The sequence below is a fragment of the Prunus dulcis genome, chromosome 6, assembly GCF_902201215.1.
Source record: "Prunus dulcis chromosome 6, ALMONDv2, whole genome shotgun sequence".
NCBI classification, from domain to species: domain Eukaryota; kingdom Viridiplantae; phylum Streptophyta; class Magnoliopsida; order Rosales; family Rosaceae; genus Prunus; species Prunus dulcis.
In genome coordinates, this window is record NC_047655.1 from 17286788 (window position 1) to 17306444 (window position 19657).

Genomic DNA, 19657 nt, shown 5'->3' on the forward strand with positions numbered 1-19657 from the left:
TACACATGAAGAAACATCCGCGTCTGACAATCAGAAACTTGCTGATTGCAAATTGTATATCACTTGACAGCGAAGATGACGTGGTTGCAAATTACAATCTATAAATCATTGATTCGTTGGTTAGTCTGAGACTTATCAATCTTAATCATAATTGGTGAGAAATCAACTCATGAAAACCTTTTTACATTAAAAAAATGACAAGAACATGCCCCTCACCCATGGGCTCCACTGCCACTCACAAAAATATTTATCAACATATCAACAACTAGTTGCTCTCTGGTGTTTTTGTTTTTTTGGGTAAGGAAGGAAATTGTTACTACTCACTTCTAATTAGGGTGATTTGTTCCGATACTAATAACATCGAGGCATTTTGTATAAAATATTATTAAATTACGGACGACATCCATGTATCAAGCCATTAGTCAAGTAGCGGAAACGAAATTCTTCCATTTCAGCTTTTACCACAAGACTGCCCATGTATTGCAATTGCAGCCTGTTTTGGTTTTCATCTTTTCCACAAATTTGGCAGCTGGTAATGGTACTGGGTCTCAATCATTATCCCAGGTCCTCCAAGAAAATGCTAACAGACAAGAGGAATTATTTGATTTAGAATTTTTTTTTTTAAAGACTTCCAAGCTTTCACTTTGGATTTACACAAGTCCTGCTGTCGACTCAATTAATTGATTGCTACAATCAATACCCAACTAGTTTTCAAGTCCTGACTTATCAGATTCTGGCTGGAATGATGAAGGTTGTAAAAAAGCTTAGTAAATGGGGTATTTGTAGGGTTCAAATGGTTGGGTAAATTGGCAGATAAAATAAAACTGGATTTTTCTAAATTTTTATTATTTATTTTTTACTACGAGGCAGGTTGATAAGAGTGGATAATTTATGCCAATAAGATCTAACTCAGTGAAAAGGGGTCTTGACTTGCAGACTATTGATCTCTTGATCGAACCTCCATAGCACCGTAATAGTGTGTGTGAAAAATCTATTCTTCCTTTAATTTTAGACTATTGCAAAAGGCATGTGGTACATAAGGAAAGTTGCCAAAATGCTGAGTTTTCAGTTAGCTTAGCACAAAAAATAAGAATGGTTGAATATTAATTAGTTATAGTTGTATCCTTATTAGGTGTATCTTACTTGGCTATGCCAATGCCACTAATTGCCTTTTATTGATAAAATAATAAATTGCACACATAATTTCCAGCCAACTAAGAAAGAGAAAGAGTATCAACAAGGGAGAGAGAGAGAGAGAGAGAGGATGAACCTCTTGATTTTCCATCTGGCTTGGCTCAGCTTAAGATATTGAGCCGACCTTCTACCTTTTTTTAATTATTTTCCATGTGGTATGAATCTCTTGATATTCCATGTGGTATTATTTTCTCCAAAAAGTATTATTTCCGAAAATTAATATTTAGAATTATTGCCAAAAAATTATGCATTTAGGACAAATTGCATAGTCTCATGTGGTAATTTTATTAATTCCTTTCTAACATTTTCTTCTGCACAATTTCACAAAACTTATATATTATTTTTTATAATAGCTTAAATTCAAATTGCCGAAAATTTTGTTCCTAAAATATTTATACCAAATTTAGAGGTATTTTTTTGGAAGTTGTTATTGCAGTTCAAAAATTCCTTTTTTTTGGACTATCAATAAAATTATTATTTTTGTATTTATTGTGTTTCAAAAAATTTCTTTTCGATTTGTAGACGAAATGGTGAAAAAAAAAAAAAAAAAGTTAAAATCTTAGTTGGAGCTCCTAAAAAAGCCGAAGCCAAGCCATGAAAGCCTTTTACGCTGCAAATTGTCGGTGGTCTTATTAGGCTGTGACGGTGCGGCTGTCTGTCCCACACCCTCTCTCTCTCTCTCTCTCTCTGTGGCTTGAGAGAGTATCTATGGAAACGTAAAACTCGTCCAACAAACAAAAAAGAAATAAAATTTATTTAAAAAAAAGCACCAAAAGAAGAAAAAAGAAAAGAGAAAAATAAAAAAGGGAAAATTATATCAATCTGTGTCTGATTGTGAGTGCATTTTCATTTCATTGTAGCTTCTTTGTTGCTTGTAGCTGTTGGTTGTTGTAGTTGTGGTGTTCTTGCTCTTGATGCTCTCTTCCCTTGTCTTTTACGAAACCCAATTGAATTGATGCACCAAACAGCTTCCCCATCTCTCACTCTCTCAAGGTCAGCTCACCCATCTCTCTCTCTCTCTCTCTCTCTCTCTCTCTCTCTCTCTCATTTGCATTGGTTCTTCTTCTGACCCAATTGATTGTAATTTCTTCCAAATCTGAGGTCAACACTTTTGTTGCATTCTTCAGATTCTGCACTACAATTTCACACACACATACAAAAATATGAATTGGGTTGCATTTTTTAGTTTCACATTTTGACTACCCACTGACAAGCTCGGGACTTGATTCGATCTTGTCCAATTTCTGTGAATTGTCTTTGATCTGTTCCTTTGTTCTGTGCCCAAATAGCCCACTTTGTAGAAATGCAAGTGAGGAACAAGTGTTATCTGAATTGAATTGAGCTTCACTAGCTCACTTAAGTCAATGCTTCAGTTTTTCTTTTTTCTTTTCCGGGAAAGATTTGTAGATTGGAAATTGGTTTGTGTGTAATCTGGTCTGCAATTGTGTTTGACAGGAGGCTGTGAGTTAGATCTGGAGAAGGGCAAGGTCTCTTCATTGATTTGTTCTTTGAATCTTGAAGAGTAGCAAAGCTGGCAACCACACTGGGTTGGAGGTTTGCTGCCAGCAATGGCAGCACCCTTGCCACTAATGATCTGGTACTTTCCTTTGTCATTTTTGTTTCATTTCTTATATGGTTCTCTTTCTTTTTTTTCTTTTTTTTTTTTCTTCTTCTTTTCTCTTCCTTTTTTTTTTTGTTCTTGAATCGTAATTTGAGATTGTAGATTATAAAACCAGTTGAAAGAGTATAATTAAGATACTGAAAGTTTCATGTGCCTCTTATGAATACTGGGGGGGACGCACTAGATCACATTTATCCTGTTCTTGTTTCAATTTCCAATCTAAAAGCCTCATTGTGCAGTAGGTTCGGTGTAAATTATTAGTGTAGATAGACAATCTATGTTACGCTGAAATTAAGTGTTTCAGGGATGCATTTCTGGGAGTTTGGGAAAATTTAAATGTGTAATCGAATTGGTTGTTCAGACTTTGATGTTAAAATGCAACTCACAATGGACCAAGTGATGAAAAAATTAAGAATAATATTAAGAAAAAGGAGAGGAGATGGATTCATTTTTTAGATAATATGAAAACTGATAATGGATTTTTGCTTTCATTCTTATGATTACAGGAAAGAAATGGTGATGCAAAAGTTCAAGATTCAGAGCCTCCAACACCACATTCTATTATAAAAATGGGTTCAAGGTGAGTTAAAATTTGTTTCTACAAATTCTTTGTGCGGTTTGGTAGAATTATTTTTGTCTGCATCTTGGAACTTGTTTGCCACTTGGTAATCATTAAGGCTCTTGTAGATTATGCTGGTGGGCATTTTTCTTTCTGTGAGCAAGTGTCTGCTTGTCTACTCTCATGGAATTATGTTCTTATTTGGTGGTAATCTCCTTGCATACTTTAATGCCTCTACTTGCTGTCTCACTCATACTGATACTCTTCATTCTGCCTTCAACTTGAAACTAGACATTGTCTTAATCCCAGGGTATCTTTATTTTCTTTTCCTTAATCTAAAAAAAACAAATATTTGATAGAGAACTTACTGAGCATATGCATTGTCAATGTTGACTAGAAACCATATTAAGTTTCACCAAAATCAAGTTGGGCTAAAGATTGTCAATTTGAAATATTAAGTTTTACCATCAGTTATTTCCTCTGAGGTTAGGGGTTTACCTTTTCATGCTATGATTCGTATTAGGATGATGTTGCCTTGTAATTCTGTTTTGTTGTTTTTTCTTGTTTTAGATGTAGACTAATTGATGTTTGTAGGGGACACCTTGTCCCCTGTGTTGTATTTTCTTTTAGTTATATAAGCTATGTTTCTTATAATAATAATATAAAAAAAGGATAATTCTGCCTAAATTATCTGCTGTTCTAAATTTTCTGACAGGGATCGTAGTAGCATGGAGGATGCAGATGGGACATTGGCAAGTGTTGCTCAATGCATTGAGCAGCTGCGTCAAAGTTCCTCATCTGTACAAGAGAAGGAATATTCATTGAAGCAGTTGCTTGAGCTTATTGATACTCGTGAAAATGCTTTCAGTGCTGTTGGATCTCACTCTCAAGCAGTTCCAGTACTTGTTTCTCTTCTTCGATCAGGTTCAGTTGGAGTTAAGATACAAGCTGCTACTGTTTTAGGCTCTCTCTGTAAGGAGAATGAACTAAGGGTGAAGGTCTTGCTTGGAGGATGCATTCCACCATTGCTTGGTCTACTCAGGTCCAGCTCGGCAGAAGGGCAAATTGCAGCTGCAAAAACAATTTATGCTGTTTCTCAAGGTGGTGCTAGGGATCATGTTGGATCAAAAATATTTTCAACTGAAGGAGTTGTGCCAGTGCTTTGGGAGCAGCTGCAAAAAGGGATCAAGACTGGTAGCTTGGTTGATAGCTTGTTGACTGGAGCATTAAAGAACCTATCCAGCAGCACGGAGGGATTCTGGACTGCAACCTTTCAAGCTGGAGGAGTGGATGCACTTGTGAAGTTGCTTTCGACTGGACAGCCAAACACTCAAGCTAACGTGTGCTTTCTTCTGGCATGTATGATGATGGAAGATGCATCTGTTTGTTCTAAGGTGCTGGCTTCAGAGGCTACAAAGCAACTTCTCAAGCTTTTGGGGTCTGGCAATGAAGCTTGTGTTAGAGCAGAAGCAGCAGGTGCTCTAAAATCTCTTTCTTCCCAGTGCAAAGAAGCAAGGCGGGAAATAGCTAATTTCAATGGTATTCCTGTGTTGATAAATGCTACAATAGCCCCTTCAAAAGAATTCATGCAGGGCGAGTATGCCCAAGCGTTGCAGGAGAATGCTATGTGTGCTTTAGCAAATATTTCTGGTGGTTTGTCATATGTGATCTCAAGCCTTGGTCAAAGCCTTGAATCTTGCTCTTCACCTGCCCAAATTGCTGATACATTAGGGGCTTTAGCTTCAGCTCTTATGATATATGATAGTACAGCAGAATCTAATAGAGCATCAGATCCTGTGGTTATTGAGCAGACTTTGGTTTCACAATTCAAACCTCGTTTACCATTTCTTGTTCAGGAAAGAACCATAGAGGCCCTTGCAAGTTTGTATGGGAATTCCGTACTCTCAACTAAACTCTCAAATTCAGAAGCAAAACGTTTGCTTGTTGGTTTGATCACAATGGCTACAAATGAAGTTCAGGATGAGCTTATGAGAGCTCTTCTTACACTTTGCAATAGTGAAGAAAGTCTCTGGCGTGCGCTTCAAGGCCGTGAAGGGGTTCAGCTGTTGATATCACTTCTTGGGCTTTCATCAGAACAGCAGCAAGAATGTGCAGTTGCACTGCTTTGCCTGCTTTCTAATGAGAATGACGAAAGTAAATGGGCTATTACTGCTGCTGGTGGCATACCTCCACTGGTTCAGATTCTAGAGACGGGATCTGCAAAAGCCAAGGAAGATTCAGCATCAATCCTTAGGAACCTATGCAATCACAGTGAAGATATACGTGCGTGTGTCGAAAGTGCTGATGCTGTTCCTGCATTATTATGGCTTCTGAAGAATGGAAGCCCAAACGGAAAAGAAATTGCAGCGAAGACTTTAAATCATTTAATCCATAAATCTGATACAGCAACCATCAGCCAACTTACTGCATTATTAACCAGTGATCTACCTGAATCTAAAGTGTATGTCTTGGATGCTCTGAAAAGTATGCTGTCGGTGGTCCCCCTCAATGATATATCACGTGAAGGTAGTGCTGCTAATGATGCAATTGAGACAATGATAAAAATTTTGAGCTCAACTAAAGAAGAGACTCAAGCCAAGTCTGCATCAGCTTTAGCTGGAATCTTTGAATCTAGGAAGGACTTGCGTGAAAGTAGCATTGCTGTTAAAACTCTTTGGTCAGCCATTAAGTTGATTAGTGTTGAATCTGTAAGTATCCTTGCAGAGGCCTCACGTTGCCTTGCAGCAATATTTCTTTCGATTAAAGAGAACCGGGATGTTGCTGCTGTTGCTCGAGATGTATTATCTCCGTTAGTTGTGCTTGCTAACTCTTCAGTTCTGGAAGTTGCAGAACTAGCAACATGTGCTTTGGCTAATCTTATTTTGGACAGTGAAGTTTCAGAGAAAGCAGTTGCTGAAGAAATCATTTTCCCAGCTACTAGAGTTTTGCGTGAAGGCTCGGTATCTGGAAAGACCCATGCAGCAGCAGCAATTGCTCGCCTGCTCCATTCTCGTCAAATTGATTATGCTTTAACCGATTGCGTCAATCGTGCTGGAACCGTTCTTGCACTAGTTTCTTTTCTAGAATCTGTTCATGCATCTGTTGCCACATCAGAGGCACTCGAGGCACTTGCTATTCTGTCCAGGTCAGAAGGAGCTACTGGAGAAACAAAACCTGCATGGGCGGTTTTAGCTGAATTCCCGAAAAGCATAACCCCAATAGTTTTATCCATTGCTGATGCAGCACCCTTGTTGCAGGATAAAGCTATTGAAATATTATCCCGACTCTGCAGAGATCAGCCTGATGTATTGGGGGACACAGTTGCTACTGCCTCTGGATGTATATCATCAATCACTAAAAGGGTGATCAATTCAACTAAATCAAAGGTTAAAATTGGAGGAGCTGCACTCCTTATTTGTGCTGCAAAAGTTAGTCATCAGAGGGTTACGGAAGATCTTAGCGAATCAAACTTATGTACCCATCTCATTCAATCTCTTGTTGCAATGCTTACTTCTTTGGGAAACCCAGGGGATGATGACAATGACTCCATTAGCATTTATAGGCGTAGTAAAGAAGAAACAAAGAATGATGAATCTAATTCAAGCACAGGAGTTATTTATGGTGTTAATTTAGTTATGTGGCTTCTGTCTGTTCTCGCCTGTCATGATGAAAGGTGCAAGATTGTGATTATGGAGGCTGGGGCGGTGGAAGTTCTCACAGACAGGATCTCAAATTGTTTTTCACCCTACTCTCAGGTAGCTCTGTTATTCCGCTTTATGTTTTCATTCAATAAGGAAGAAGATCGAGATACATTTTACCAATTCTGAATTTCTATATACACTGATCCAGAATATAAATTTATTGTTCTCTATCCATCAAATATTGGGTTTATAGTCTAATCATCTAACGTGGTATGGTCCTTGGTGTAATTTATGCAGATTGAGTTTAAAGAAGATAGTAGCATATGGATTTATACTTTGCTGCTGGCAATCTTATTTCAAAATAGAGATATTATACGAGCACACGCAACCATGAAATCTATACCAGTACTTGCAAACTGGTTGAGGTCAGAGGAGTTGACCACCAGATATTTTGCTGCACAGGCAATGGCCAGCCTAGTCTGTAATGGTAGCAGGGGTACTCTTTTATCTGTTGCAAATTCTGGAGCAGCAGGCGGGCTCATTTCCCTACTTGGCTGTGCCGATGTTGATATAAGTGATCTTTTGCAGTTGTCAGAAGAGTTTGGTTTAGTGCGTTATCCTGAGCAAGTTGCTCTTGAGAGGTTGTTCAGAGTTGAAGACATAAGAGTTGGTGCTACTTCTAGAAAAGCAATACCTGCACTTGTTGATCTTCTCAAACCAATTCCAGATCGTCCTGGAGCACCATTTTTAGCACTTGGGCTTCTGACTCAACTTGCAAAGGACTGTCCGTCAAATAAGATTGTAATGGTAGAATCAGGAGCTTTGGAAGCACTGACTAGGTATCTCTCACTTGGTCCTCAAGATGCAACTGAGGAAGCTGCTACAGATCTGTTAGGTATACTATTTGGCAGTGCTGAGATAAGGAGACATGACTCTTCATTTGGTGCTGTCAGTCAACTTGTGGCAGTTTTACGGTTAGGTGGAAGAGCTTCCAGGTATAGTGCTGCTAAAGCATTGGAAAGCTTATTTTCTGCTGATCATATAAGGAATGCAGAAAGTGCTCGGCAAGCCGTTCAACCCTTGGTGGAGATTCTTAATACTGGTTCTGAGAGGGAGCAGCATGCTGCAATTGCTGCGTTGGTGAGGTTGCTGAGTGAAAATCCATCAAGGGCCTTAGCAGTTGCAGATGTTGAAATGAATGCAGTAGATGTTCTTTGCAAGATTCTTTCATCAAATTGCTCAATGGAGCTGAAAGGGGATGCTGCTGAGTTGTGTTGTGTTCTGTTTGGAAATACAAGAATCAGGTCGACAATGGCTGCAGCTCGATGTGTGGAGCCTCTGGTGTCTCTTCTTGTTACTGAGTTCAGTCCTGCGCAGCATTCAGTTGTCCGAGCGTTGGATAAACTTGTTGATGATGAGCAACTTGCAGAGCTTGTTGCTGCTCATGGTGCAGTTATTCCTCTTGTTGGCCTCCTCTATGGTAAGAATTACTTGCTCCACGAAGCTATTTCCAGAGCCCTTGTGAAGTTAGGGAAAGACAGGCCTGCTTGTAAGATGGAAATGGTGAAAGCTGGAGTGATTGAGAGCATACTTGACATCCTCCATGAGGCACCCGATTTTCTCTGTGCTGCTTTTGCAGAACTGCTCCGAATATTGACCAACAATGCAAGCATTGCTAAGGGACCGTCTGCTTCAAAAGTTGTTGAGCCCCTTTTTATGCTGCTAACAAGACCAGAATTTGGACCTGATGGGCTGCATAGTGCACTACAGGTTCTTGTCAACATTTTGGAGCATCCACAGTGTCGTTCTGACTATAGCTTGACATCCCACCAAGCTATTGAACCAATTATCCCCCTGCTTGATTCTCCTGCTCCTGCAGTACAACAGTTGGCTGCTGAGCTTCTATCACATTTACTCTTTGAAGAACAACTTCAAAAGGATTCAGTGACTCAGCAAGTGATTGGTCCTCTCATACGGGTTCTTGGCTCTGGTATACACATATTGCAGCAGAGAGCTGTGAAGGCCCTTGTTAGTATTGCGCTAATATGGCCAAATGAAATTGCTAAAGAGGGTGGTGTCACTGAACTGTCCAAGGTGATATTGCAATCAGATCCATCTCTTCCTCATGCTTTGTGGGAATCGGCTGCTTCCGTTTTATCAAGTATTCTGCAGTTTAGTTCTGAATTTTATTTGGAAGTGCCTGTTGCTGTGTTGGTAAGGTTGCTTCGTTCTGGCTCAGAAAGCACAGTAGTTGGTGCATTGAATGCTCTTCTGGTACTGGAAAGTGATGATGCAACCAGTGCAGAAGCAATGGCCGAAAGTGGTGCTTTAGAGGCTCTTTTGGAACTTCTCAGATCTCATCAGTGTGAGGAAACTGCTGCAAGGCTGTTGGAAGTATTGTTGAACAATGTGAAGATCAGAGAAACTAAGGCTACCAAGTCTGCCATAGTACCATTGTCTCAGTACCTCTTGGATCCGCAAACCCAAGCCCAACAAGCGAGGTTGCTAGCAACTCTAGCTCTTGGTGATCTCTTCCAGAATGAAGGCCTTGCTCGAAGTGCTGACGCTGTATCTGCTTGTCGTGCACTAGTAAATGTGCTTGAAGACCAACCTACTGAAGAAATGAAAGTTGTAGCGATATGTGCTTTGCAAAACCTTGTGATGTACAGTCGGTCCAATAAAAGAGCCGTTGCTGAGGCTGGTGGTGTTCAGGTTGTGTTGGATCTGATTGGTTCAAGTGATCCAGAAACGTCCATTCAGGCTGCAATGTTTGTTAAACTTCTCTTTTCAAATAATACCATTCAAGAGTATGCTTCTAGTGAGACAGTAAGGGCCATTACTGGTAAGTTCTCTTTTTAAATGGTGATATACAATGTCTGAGATAGTAGAACCCCTAGGTCGATCATCACTGAAGCCGATTTCTTTTTCCATTTTAAAAAAAGAATCTAATAAGATTTTTGTCGTGTCATAGCTGCTATCGAAAAGGATTTATGGGCAACTGGAACTGTGAATGAGGAGTATCTGAAAGCTCTGAATTCTCTTTTTAGCAATTTCCCACGTCTTAGAGCCACAGAACCTGCAACGCTAAGCATTCCTCATCTTGTTACATCCCTCAAGACAGGGTCAGAGGCAACTCAAGAAGCTGCCTTGGATGCACTCTTTCTTCTTAGGCAAGCCTGGTCAGCATGCCCCGCGGAAGTTTCTAGGGCTCAGTCAATTGCTGCAGCCGATGCGATTCCCTTGCTGCAATACTTAATTCAGTCCGGCCCACCTCGGTTTCAGGAGAAGACAGAATTTTTGTTACAATGTTTGCCAGGGACATTGGTGGTCATAATCAAACGTGGAAATAATATGAAGCAGTCAGTGGGAAACCCTAGTGTTTATTGCAAGATTACACTAGGCAACACTCCACCTAAGCAAACTAAGGTAAAATGCCTTAAATGTGCTTTCTGCTACCTTTTCTTTCCTATTCTTAAGAGATTTGAATCTTCTTCTGAATTCATCATTCATTTGAGTGCCACATAGAACGCTTGATTATGTCATCATGAATGCAAGACTGCAGCCAGTATTTACAATGTGTATTCAAGAAGAAATTAAGTTTATTTTATTTATTCTTAGAATTAGAACTTGGGGATTTAATAAGGTAATTAGCTTTTGTTCATCAATTTTTCCTGGTTGTTAATTTGAATAGTCTTCGTGATTGGTTGAGGATTAGGATCGTGGTTGAATCTGTGGGTCATGTACTGTATATTAAACATAGTATCTTCTGCAATTATTGCAAGAACAACCGAATTATTGAAATTATGTGGATAGGTTATGTTTCCTGGAAACATTTTGATTGTATTTTTTTGGAGATAGTTATGCACATTGTGTCTCTTCTGTGTCTGCAGTGATATTTGGCCTGATATCGGTATTAACTTCTCACAATGAATTTCTGAACTTTTCAGGTTGTTTCAACTGGCCCTAATCCAGAATGGGATGAAACCTTTTCGTGGTCCTTTGAGAGTCCCCCGAAAGGCCAGAAGCTCCACATATCTTGCAAGAACAAGAGCAAAATGGGAAAGGTAAGTGAACAAAGAAATGGCCAACATAGACACTTTTCTTTATAATAACAGGATATATTTTCTCAGCTGATCCCTTATTCTTGTTCTACCTAGTAACTGGTAACCAATTATCTTTTGATATATTGACAGAGTTCATTCGGAAAAGTTACCATCCAGATTGATCGGGTAGTAATGCTGGGAGCCGTTGCCGGTGAGTACACTCTGTTGCCAGAAAGCAAAAGTGGGCCCTCACGGAATTTAGAAATAGAGTTCCAGTGGTCTAACAAGTAACAACCCCATACGGAGTTTTTGTTATTCTTCTGAAAATTGAATTATTAGAGGAAAACTTTTTCAAAAAGGGATTCATTTTTTTCTTCTTTCTTTTCATTCTGGATTATTTGTCATGTCAATGTACATAATCTCCCAAAGATTTTGATTTTTGCCAACAGTCCAGTAAGTAGTCATTTGTGAATGTATTCTTTTATGACCTGTGGGAAAGATGTAACTTTCTTGTGTGCTTTGTCAATGTTAGAGGAATAATGAAATTGTTTATGGGTTTTGGGCTAGTTCATATGTTGATGTATTATTTGATGGATAATAAATAGTAATGATTAATGATTTGTTCACTTTATCTTCTTGTATTTTCCTCCATCTCGACAAAGGACTAAGGTCCAAGTATTATATGTGTTGAAGATTATTTCTCTTTGTGGATCCACATGGAATGTGGTCTCGATTGTTTCATCAATCAAAGTTTCATAAGGAAAGATTATGATAAGGGAATGGTTCGATTTCTTTCCTTAAATGTAATAATAAAAAAATAATAAAAATTGGGCTGAAGGCTAAACCAACGAGATGAGGCAAGCCTAACGAAAAAATATCATCTAAGTTTCCTCTCTCTCTCTGGTTTAAATTATATTAAAGTAGAATATCGTTTGTATTAAAAAAAAAAAATGTATATCATAATATCATCTAAACTGGCTACTCACAATCACAACAATGAGGAAGCTTCAAAAACTTGGAGCCCCAAATCTAAGAAATGACCAAAATTTGGCAGCTCCATTGATATAAAGAAGAGTCTGTATTTCAAAATTATTATTCTCCCTTATGACATACAAGTTATTTATGGAGAGTTTCAAATAACCATGTGAGCCATATTAGCTGCAATTTCAGTTTGTAAAGGTCATCTTCGTAACTCTTTATACTTGTACATTTTTGCGAAGTGATTAAAACTTGAGTTCTGAAGTACATTGATTCAAGGATTGAATCTCTGCAAGGGAGAAAAACTTAGCTACAATGGGGATATTACTGTTTTGTTATTTCTGACCAATAATACTGTTTCATGTGAAAGTGTTATTACGTTGTCATAGCGTTATTGGCAAGGAATAGCAAATATAGTATTATCCTATTTTCATGGAAGTCTTTCTCCTTGCAAAGGGCTTATAAACAAGTTAAAACATTTGTCCCTGCATCTAACGTCCTAAGTTCATTCCCTCTAGGGCTGACAATGAGTCGTGTCGTGTTGAGTTCATGTCGTGTTAAGATTATATACGTGTTAGGAATGCTCAACCCAAACCCGACCCGTTTAATAAATGTGTCACACGGGTTGACCCATTAAGTTCTCGTGCGGGTTTCGAGTCGACCCGCTAAGTGGTAGCAACTAAAATATATTTAAAAAAATTAGAAAAATGAAGAATAAACAAATAAACGGGTTAGTGGGTTGGCGGGTTACATGAGTATTTTAGTGGATTTCCGGGTTACATAGGTATTTTAGTGGGTTAATAGGTATTTTAGCGGGTTGATAGGTTGACCAGAAACTCACTCGTTTATTAAACGAGTCATGGCGGGTTGATATGAGAATAACTCGAATTTTAATCGTGCGAGTTGAATCCCCTAAATTCTCATGCGAATTTTAAGTCGTATAATAAGTTTTGTGCCCAAAATTGCCACCCCCCTTCTCATCATATAACTACTCTGAGCATCCCTAAGCCACCTAAACTACAAATCTCTTGCCCTTCTGACAAAAATAAAAGTCACATCTTTCCTATATTTTCTGAATCTGAAGAGGAAAACAAACTCCAAATAAATAAGTACATATTAAATTGTAAAATTAAAAAAGAAAACAAAAAGAGCATGGAGGAGGAGCCAGCGGTCCCAGCCCAGGTGTCAGACACACAGCGTCACCTCCAATCAAAGCACGTCGTTTTCTGTGACACTGCGAATCTGCGACACGTAAACACCTCCTCACCTCTCACTTTAATTAACAAATTAACAAATTAATTAATTAACTAAATAATCATAATTAATTATCCTTTTTAAATTTATTAATTAGCTTCGCATTCCCATAGGCCATTGCTGTGCGTCTTCCTCGTCCTCTTCCCCTCCACTTTACCTTTCACTCCATTTCAGTCTCTCTCTCTCTCTCTCTCTCTCTCTCTCTCTCTCTCTCTCTTCTCTTCCTCTCTCTTCCTTCAGATCTCAAGCTGAGGTTTCTCTCTTGGAGTCGCCATGGCGGCTCGATCTCTACTCTCTGTGCTTCTTCTACTGGCGTGCGTGCTTCTAGAGCCTCAGAATGCTCGCGCGCTTACGCTGTCCGCGAGGCTCATACACCGCTTCTCAGATGAGGCGAAGGCGCTTCGGATTTCGAGAAGCGGAGAAGACTACAAGGACTTAGGTCGGTGGCCGCAGAGGAACTCCATGGATTACTATCACCTACTTGCAAGCACCGACTTCCAGAAACAGAAGATGAAGCTCGGCTCTCGTCGCCACTTCCAGTTCCTCTTCCCCTCTGAAGGTAGCAACACGGTATCGTTTGGCAACGACTTCGGCTGGTGCGTCTCTTTCTTACCTCATTTCACTTCGTTTCAAATTTCTTGTTTTCAAGCATAATGCCATAATGTAGAAAGATGATGTATTTTTGTGTGTATTTTAGGTTACATTATACGTGGATTGATATAGGGACGCCAAATGTTTCGTTTCTGGTTGCTTTGGATACTGGGAGTGATCTATTTTGGGTTCCATGTGATTGCATACAGTGCGCTCCCTTATCTGCCTCTTACTATAGTACCCTGGTAGGCCACCTTTCTATGTAATTATGATTCTTTTGCCTTTAATTTTATGTTCATCGTTTTATTTTCATGCCATGAGCTACTGGAAACTTAATGTGTATCCAAGATTGTTAGAAAGATGTTAGAAAAAAAGAAAAAGAAGAAATTTTTGCATTTTCTTGAGGAATTGAAGCCACTCTCTCCCAACCTGCAAAAGAAAAAAAGGGGAAATCTGAGGAATTTAATATAGACTCATCAATTGTTGTTGGTTAATGGTCAATGTTTCGTTAAGTAGACTCGGGGTATCTATGTTTGAGTGAAGTTAGTAAGTCTCTTCTAAGGCTTGGTAACAGGTTTAGCACTTATTTCCAATAATTGATTGGCAGGTGCTCCCTCGTATTTGGGGCATCTATTATGCAGGATAGAGATTTGAACGAGTACAGCCCATTGGGTTCAAACACCAGCAAGCATGTATCTTGCAGCCATGAGTTATGTGAATCTGGTACAAACTGCGAGAGTCCCAAGCAGTCATGCCCGTACACTGTTGACTACTACACAGAAAATACATCGAGTTCTGGACTTCTTGTGGAGGACATATTACACTTTGCTGCTGGCGGTGATGATGGGCCAAACACTTCTATTGAAGCCCCTGTTATCATAGGGTGTGTTTGGTTGATATTTCTTGCCTCATTAATATTTTGAACTAAATGTCGGAAATGGTTCCAGCAAAGATTTAGAAATTTGCTTCTGGCATAATGCAGATGTGGTATGAAGCAAAGTGGTGGTTACCTGGATGGGATTGCTCCCGATGGTCTTTTGGGTTTAGGACTTGGAGAGATTTCAGTTCCTACTTTCCTTGCTAAGGCAGGATTGACCAAGAACTCTTTCTCAATGTGCTTTGATGAGGATGATTCTGGGAGACTATTTTTTGGGGACCAGGGACCAGCTACACAACAATCTACATCTTTCCTGCCTTCAAATGGAAACTAGTAAAAACTATATATGCACTTCTGTTCAATTTACAACTTTAAGTGATAGTTACTAGATGCTTGCTAAGCTAACATTCTTGTAGATGCTGAAATCTCCATTGTGTTATCGTTTGTTCCAGTGAAACCTATATTGTTGGAGTGGAAGCATGTTGTATTGGAAATTCTTGTCTTAAGCAGACAAGCTTCAAAGCATTGGTTGACAGTGGGACATCATTTACATTTCTTCCAGAAGCATTGTATGATAAAATTTCAGAGGAGGTACATCTTTTCATTAAATTCCAATATCTGAGTTTGCTATCTGCATACCTGGTAGGCTGATACCACTTCCATTCATTGATAGTTTGACAGACAGGTAAATGCGACAATCACCAACTATGCAGGATCTCCTTGGAAGTACTGCTACAATACAAGGTGAATTTTCATGAAATTATAAGCTTTGAGAATCTCCCGACCCCACTTCCCTCAGTTGTGTGTGTCTGTATCTTATGCCCTTGTTCTGGTGGTTTTTCCTAGAACAGTTCTCAAGATCTTCCCAAAGTGCCTTCTGTCACGTTCATGTTCGTGGCAAACAACAGCTTTGTGGTACATGACCCTGTCTTTCCGATAAACGGTAATCAGGTAGGTAAACTAGCTCTTCAGATTTTTTGAGTGGATGTGAAATAACTTAAGTTTCTTTATTTCTGTCAATATACATATAGCTCACTGAGTTTATAGGGCCATATAACAACTTAGTAAAGAAGACAAATGGTTCAAGAAGTTCATTTTCATGATGAAAATAATAATATGATGTCTGGGCCAGATTGTCGTTAAGTCATGATACAATTTTAATTCAAAATGGTATAGCTGTAATTTTTGTTCAGTGGTAAAAATTTGTATCATAATTGTAGTATGACAATTCAAGCTAGCTTGATAGTAAACCATGTAGTATCTTTATAATAAACTAGATGATTAATTTGCTTCTAAAGTGATTTTATTTACATACAATAAGTGACGACATCGAAAGTCAACTTATGATGTAATTTCTGTTGTCATAGTCGAGAGGCTTTTTCCAATACACTATTTTAATTTGAATGAGAATGAACTTTATAAATGCGCTCACTTGTCTAGAAGTGTCATATCTCTCAGTCAAACAAACCTGAACCTAATCTGTAAATCTTCGCATTAGCAGTCCGCTGGTGGTGCAATTTATGTTAAATTCATTTGTTTGATACTTCACTTTCCCATCTTTGGTTGAAGAATGATGCGCTTTAATATCATGGTTATTACACAGTTCTTTTTCCTGCTTATTAATGTTAAACTTTCTGGCTTTGATAATGAGAAGGTATTCTCTTTGTACTTTGATAAAGTTTGTTGGTTTACCATTATTTCCCAAACCTTAAGCTTTTGGATGTGGGGCAACAATTTCTATCTATTATAACACTTTCCTTGACATGTGCCCTTTCTCTCCCCAGTAGAGCCTGACATGGAATTGCAAGGATTTAACCATACTTTGTACAAGGAATTAGAGTTAGTTCAACAATTGCTAGTTAAAAAGCTCTTATGGAACAAATATTTGGTGTTCTATATTGTCATTGACTATTCATGACTTTGTCTTGCCTTAAAATTTCTTCTTGTGATGCCTTGACTTTGTAATTGAGTATTCATGACATTGTTCTGTTCTGTACAATACAATGTGTAACTGATTTTAATGTGTTGATTTTCATCCGTACTGATATACTCTGAACTCTTAATATACATATAGAAAAGATCATACAGGTTACTTTTCATATGTATTTTGTGCCATAAACATTTTTTTATTGATGTTTAGAAAAGTAATATATACCAGTGAGAGATGATCACTCAGATAAAATCTTACAGTTTAGGCCTTCCTGGTGCAGGGAGTTGTTGGGTTTTGCTTAGCCATACAGCCGACAGATGGTGATATTGGAACAATTGGACGTAAGCATGAGTCTTCTCTGTAGCAAGAATGCTGCTTAGCTTTTGTTTTGTTTTTTTTTTCCTGCTAAATGGTTTGTTACTTGAGAATTTTCTTTTGCAGAGAACTTCATGACGGGATACCGGACAGTATTTGATAGAGAGAACTTAAAGTTAGGCTGGTCTCGCTCAAATTGTGAGTTCTCTGGCTTTCTTGAAACATTAGGGATGTTTCCTACTGACCATGTTGTTGTTTGCAATTGGTTGTCCTTATAACATATGATGGTTGAAATATCATCTGTTTGACCTGAAAGTGATATGCCACTAGCTAATTTCGTTTTATTTATCCTAACTGTAAGTTTGTCTGACACTGCTATAGGCCTAGTTCAAGTCACTGTATTAGGATGAACTAGAAAGTGAAAAGCGCAGCTCTTTGCTGATGCTATTTAATTATTGAGGTAGAGCCCTTTTGTCAATAATTACCAATAAACTTTGCAGGCCAAGATTTTAGTGATGCTAAGAGTATGCCCCTAACTCCCTCAAAAGGCACACCACCAAATCCCTTGCCAACAAATGAGCAGCAGAGCACACCGGGTGGCTTTGCACCTGCTGTTGCTGGAAGAGCTCCCTCAAAACCATCAGCTGCATCAAGTCGGCTCGTCTCATCCCAGTTTTGTTCGTTGAGATTGTTGCCTCTACTGCTTGTATTATTTCTGATTGTCCTCGTCATCTAGGTGGATGTGACCATATATCGTAGATCATTTATGTAGTCTTACATGTAAATGCAGGGTTTCTTCTCTTTCTTTTCCTGCCCTGAAATACATATAGAGCAGGTCTGTAATCCATTGGCGTCAGTTTTTTTCTCTATCATGTGTCATTGGATTGGTTGGGGCTTGTAGTAGGGACATGCATTGTATTTAGCTTTTGTTGTATTAATATAATATATATATATATATATATATATTTCTTTTTCCTCGATTTTACCCATCAATCTCCACATTTTGCTACCTTTGCCCCCTTTTCTCAAGAATTTTACATGCTATTATTAGGCATTTACAGTCGCTGCTAAAGCATTCTTAGCCATTCTATGCAATGGCATAAGAATGGTTTAGCAGCAAATCACAATTTGACATGTAAAAATAATTTATCAAAAACACGAAAGGAAAATTCTCTTTATGCATAGCAAATTGTGATTGGTAGAAAAATAGGATTTACTCATTACAGGGAAGGAGGCAGGGGTTTTGCTGTCCAAACTCCCAGTTTTATTGTAATGATTTTTCTGTTGCTTATAGCTTTGAACTGGGCTCTGTAATGATGGAACATGCAGATCATGAAAGGGACTTGAGCAATCTAGCAACAGATCGCAATCTATTCATGTTGTCTTCTTTTTTCTCTTACCAGCAGAAGTGATTTTAAATAGATATCAAAGTGAAGACAACCTGGAATCTGCTGAAAACACATAAAGATGTTCAGTTTTTGTCATTTTATTGTCTATTTGCAGTTTTCTGCATAAAATAATCGTTCATAATTCATTGATGTTGTCCAAAGACCAAACCAACCAAACTTGGCTGAGTAAAAAAATAAGATCCACCAAATTGGCCATCAATATGAGTTCGAGTCTTGAACTGTTATGATGATTATCTTCAAGAGTCCTTACTAAGTGGTTGTGCGATTATTCTCACCAATTATCCTTAATGAAGAAGCAATCTCACCAATGTTGTTCAATTAAATTGATCAAGTTTTTGGACTCTACTTTTATTGATTTTCGATTGGATTTAAAGTTTTTGTTATGTTTTTTTTTCTTTCTTTGACAAAGTGATATTCTAAACTATTCTAATATACGAGAATGGGTTCAAACTCGAATGCCAGGTGACAGACACACTATCTTATCCAACTTGCCTAGCCAACAGTTGCATTGAATTTGAAGTTTTTAAAACCAATTAGATGTTTTTTCTTCGTTTTGGGATCAAGAAGTGATTATATATTTTATGAGGTGCCAAAAGTTTGGTGGGATGACATAAGTTTTCTCTTGGCCACTTGATTATTTCTTTCATATCCCAATCTCAAACCCAATTTTTCCGCTCAAACTTGGTGATGTGTATGTAAGTTGCATTATATGTAGGTTAAAATTAAAAAAGAAACTTCTATTCTTCTAATTGGTTTAAGGGCATGTTAAGTTTTTTTGTTTTTTTGTTTTTTTGTTTTTTTTACAAGGGATAGTCGAAACTAAAAGAGAAAGGGGAATTTCTCACACAAACATAACTAAGATGCCATGGGGGCTCGAACTTAAGACCTCTTATTTGCAAGTCAAGGTTCTTTTTCACTAAACTAGACATCGTTGGCGGCAATGCTTATTTTTTTAATTAGCAAACCAATCATCAAAACTGATCAAAGTTTTAGAACTATATTGAAGTGGAATAACCATTAAAATATAAAAGTAGATAGAAAGCATTCAATTGCCAAAAAATGGTGCCATCATAATCTAATCCAATTATAATCAATGTACTTTAACCATACCAGCAAGCAACCCCATACCATCTCTTTCTTGGCCTTTATGAGCGTGGTAATGCTTTGCACAATCAAAGACGAACCCAAACATGCTCAAGCATGTACAAGGATGCTTAAATATATCTAGAAACTAAGATCCTTTAG

At 38.3% G+C, this 19657-nt stretch overlaps 2 protein-coding genes across 3 annotated transcripts; both read left to right on the top strand.

Moving 5' to 3' along the window:
- Positions 1 to 1931: 1931 nt before the first annotated feature.
- Positions 1932 to 11689, top strand: LOC117629839 (protein CELLULOSE SYNTHASE INTERACTIVE 1). The gene is made up of 8 exons (XM_034362468.1): positions 1932 to 2187; positions 2650 to 2791; positions 3322 to 3395; positions 4090 to 7129; positions 7313 to 9857; positions 9987 to 10441; positions 10963 to 11079; positions 11209 to 11689. Exons 3-8 carry the CDS (start codon positions 3385 to 3387, stop codon positions 11347 to 11349), a joined length of 6309 nt encoding a protein of 2102 aa, XP_034218359.1. The 5' UTR covers positions 1932 to 2187; positions 2650 to 2791; positions 3322 to 3384; the 3' UTR covers positions 11350 to 11689.
- A 1729-nt stretch (positions 11690 to 13418) lies between these two features.
- Positions 13419 to 17988, top strand: LOC117632122 (aspartic proteinase-like protein 1). 2 transcript variants are annotated; one of them, XM_034365528.1, is made up of 10 exons: positions 13419 to 13886; positions 13988 to 14126; positions 14523 to 14764; positions 14864 to 15091; positions 15211 to 15349; positions 15432 to 15502; positions 15610 to 15709; positions 16969 to 17029; positions 17130 to 17201; positions 17504 to 17988. In XM_034365528.1, the coding sequence occupies exons 1-10, from the start codon at positions 13564 to 13566 to the stop codon at positions 17737 to 17739; spliced, it is 1611 nt and encodes a 536-aa protein (XP_034221419.1). In that variant the 5' UTR covers positions 13419 to 13563; the 3' UTR covers positions 17740 to 17988. The 2 variants fall into 2 exon arrangements, with proteins under 2 accessions (XP_034221419.1, XP_034221420.1); XM_034365529.1 differs by having other exon boundaries at positions 13770 to 13886; positions 14489 to 14764.
- The last annotated feature ends 1669 nt before the right edge of the window (positions 17989 to 19657 follow it).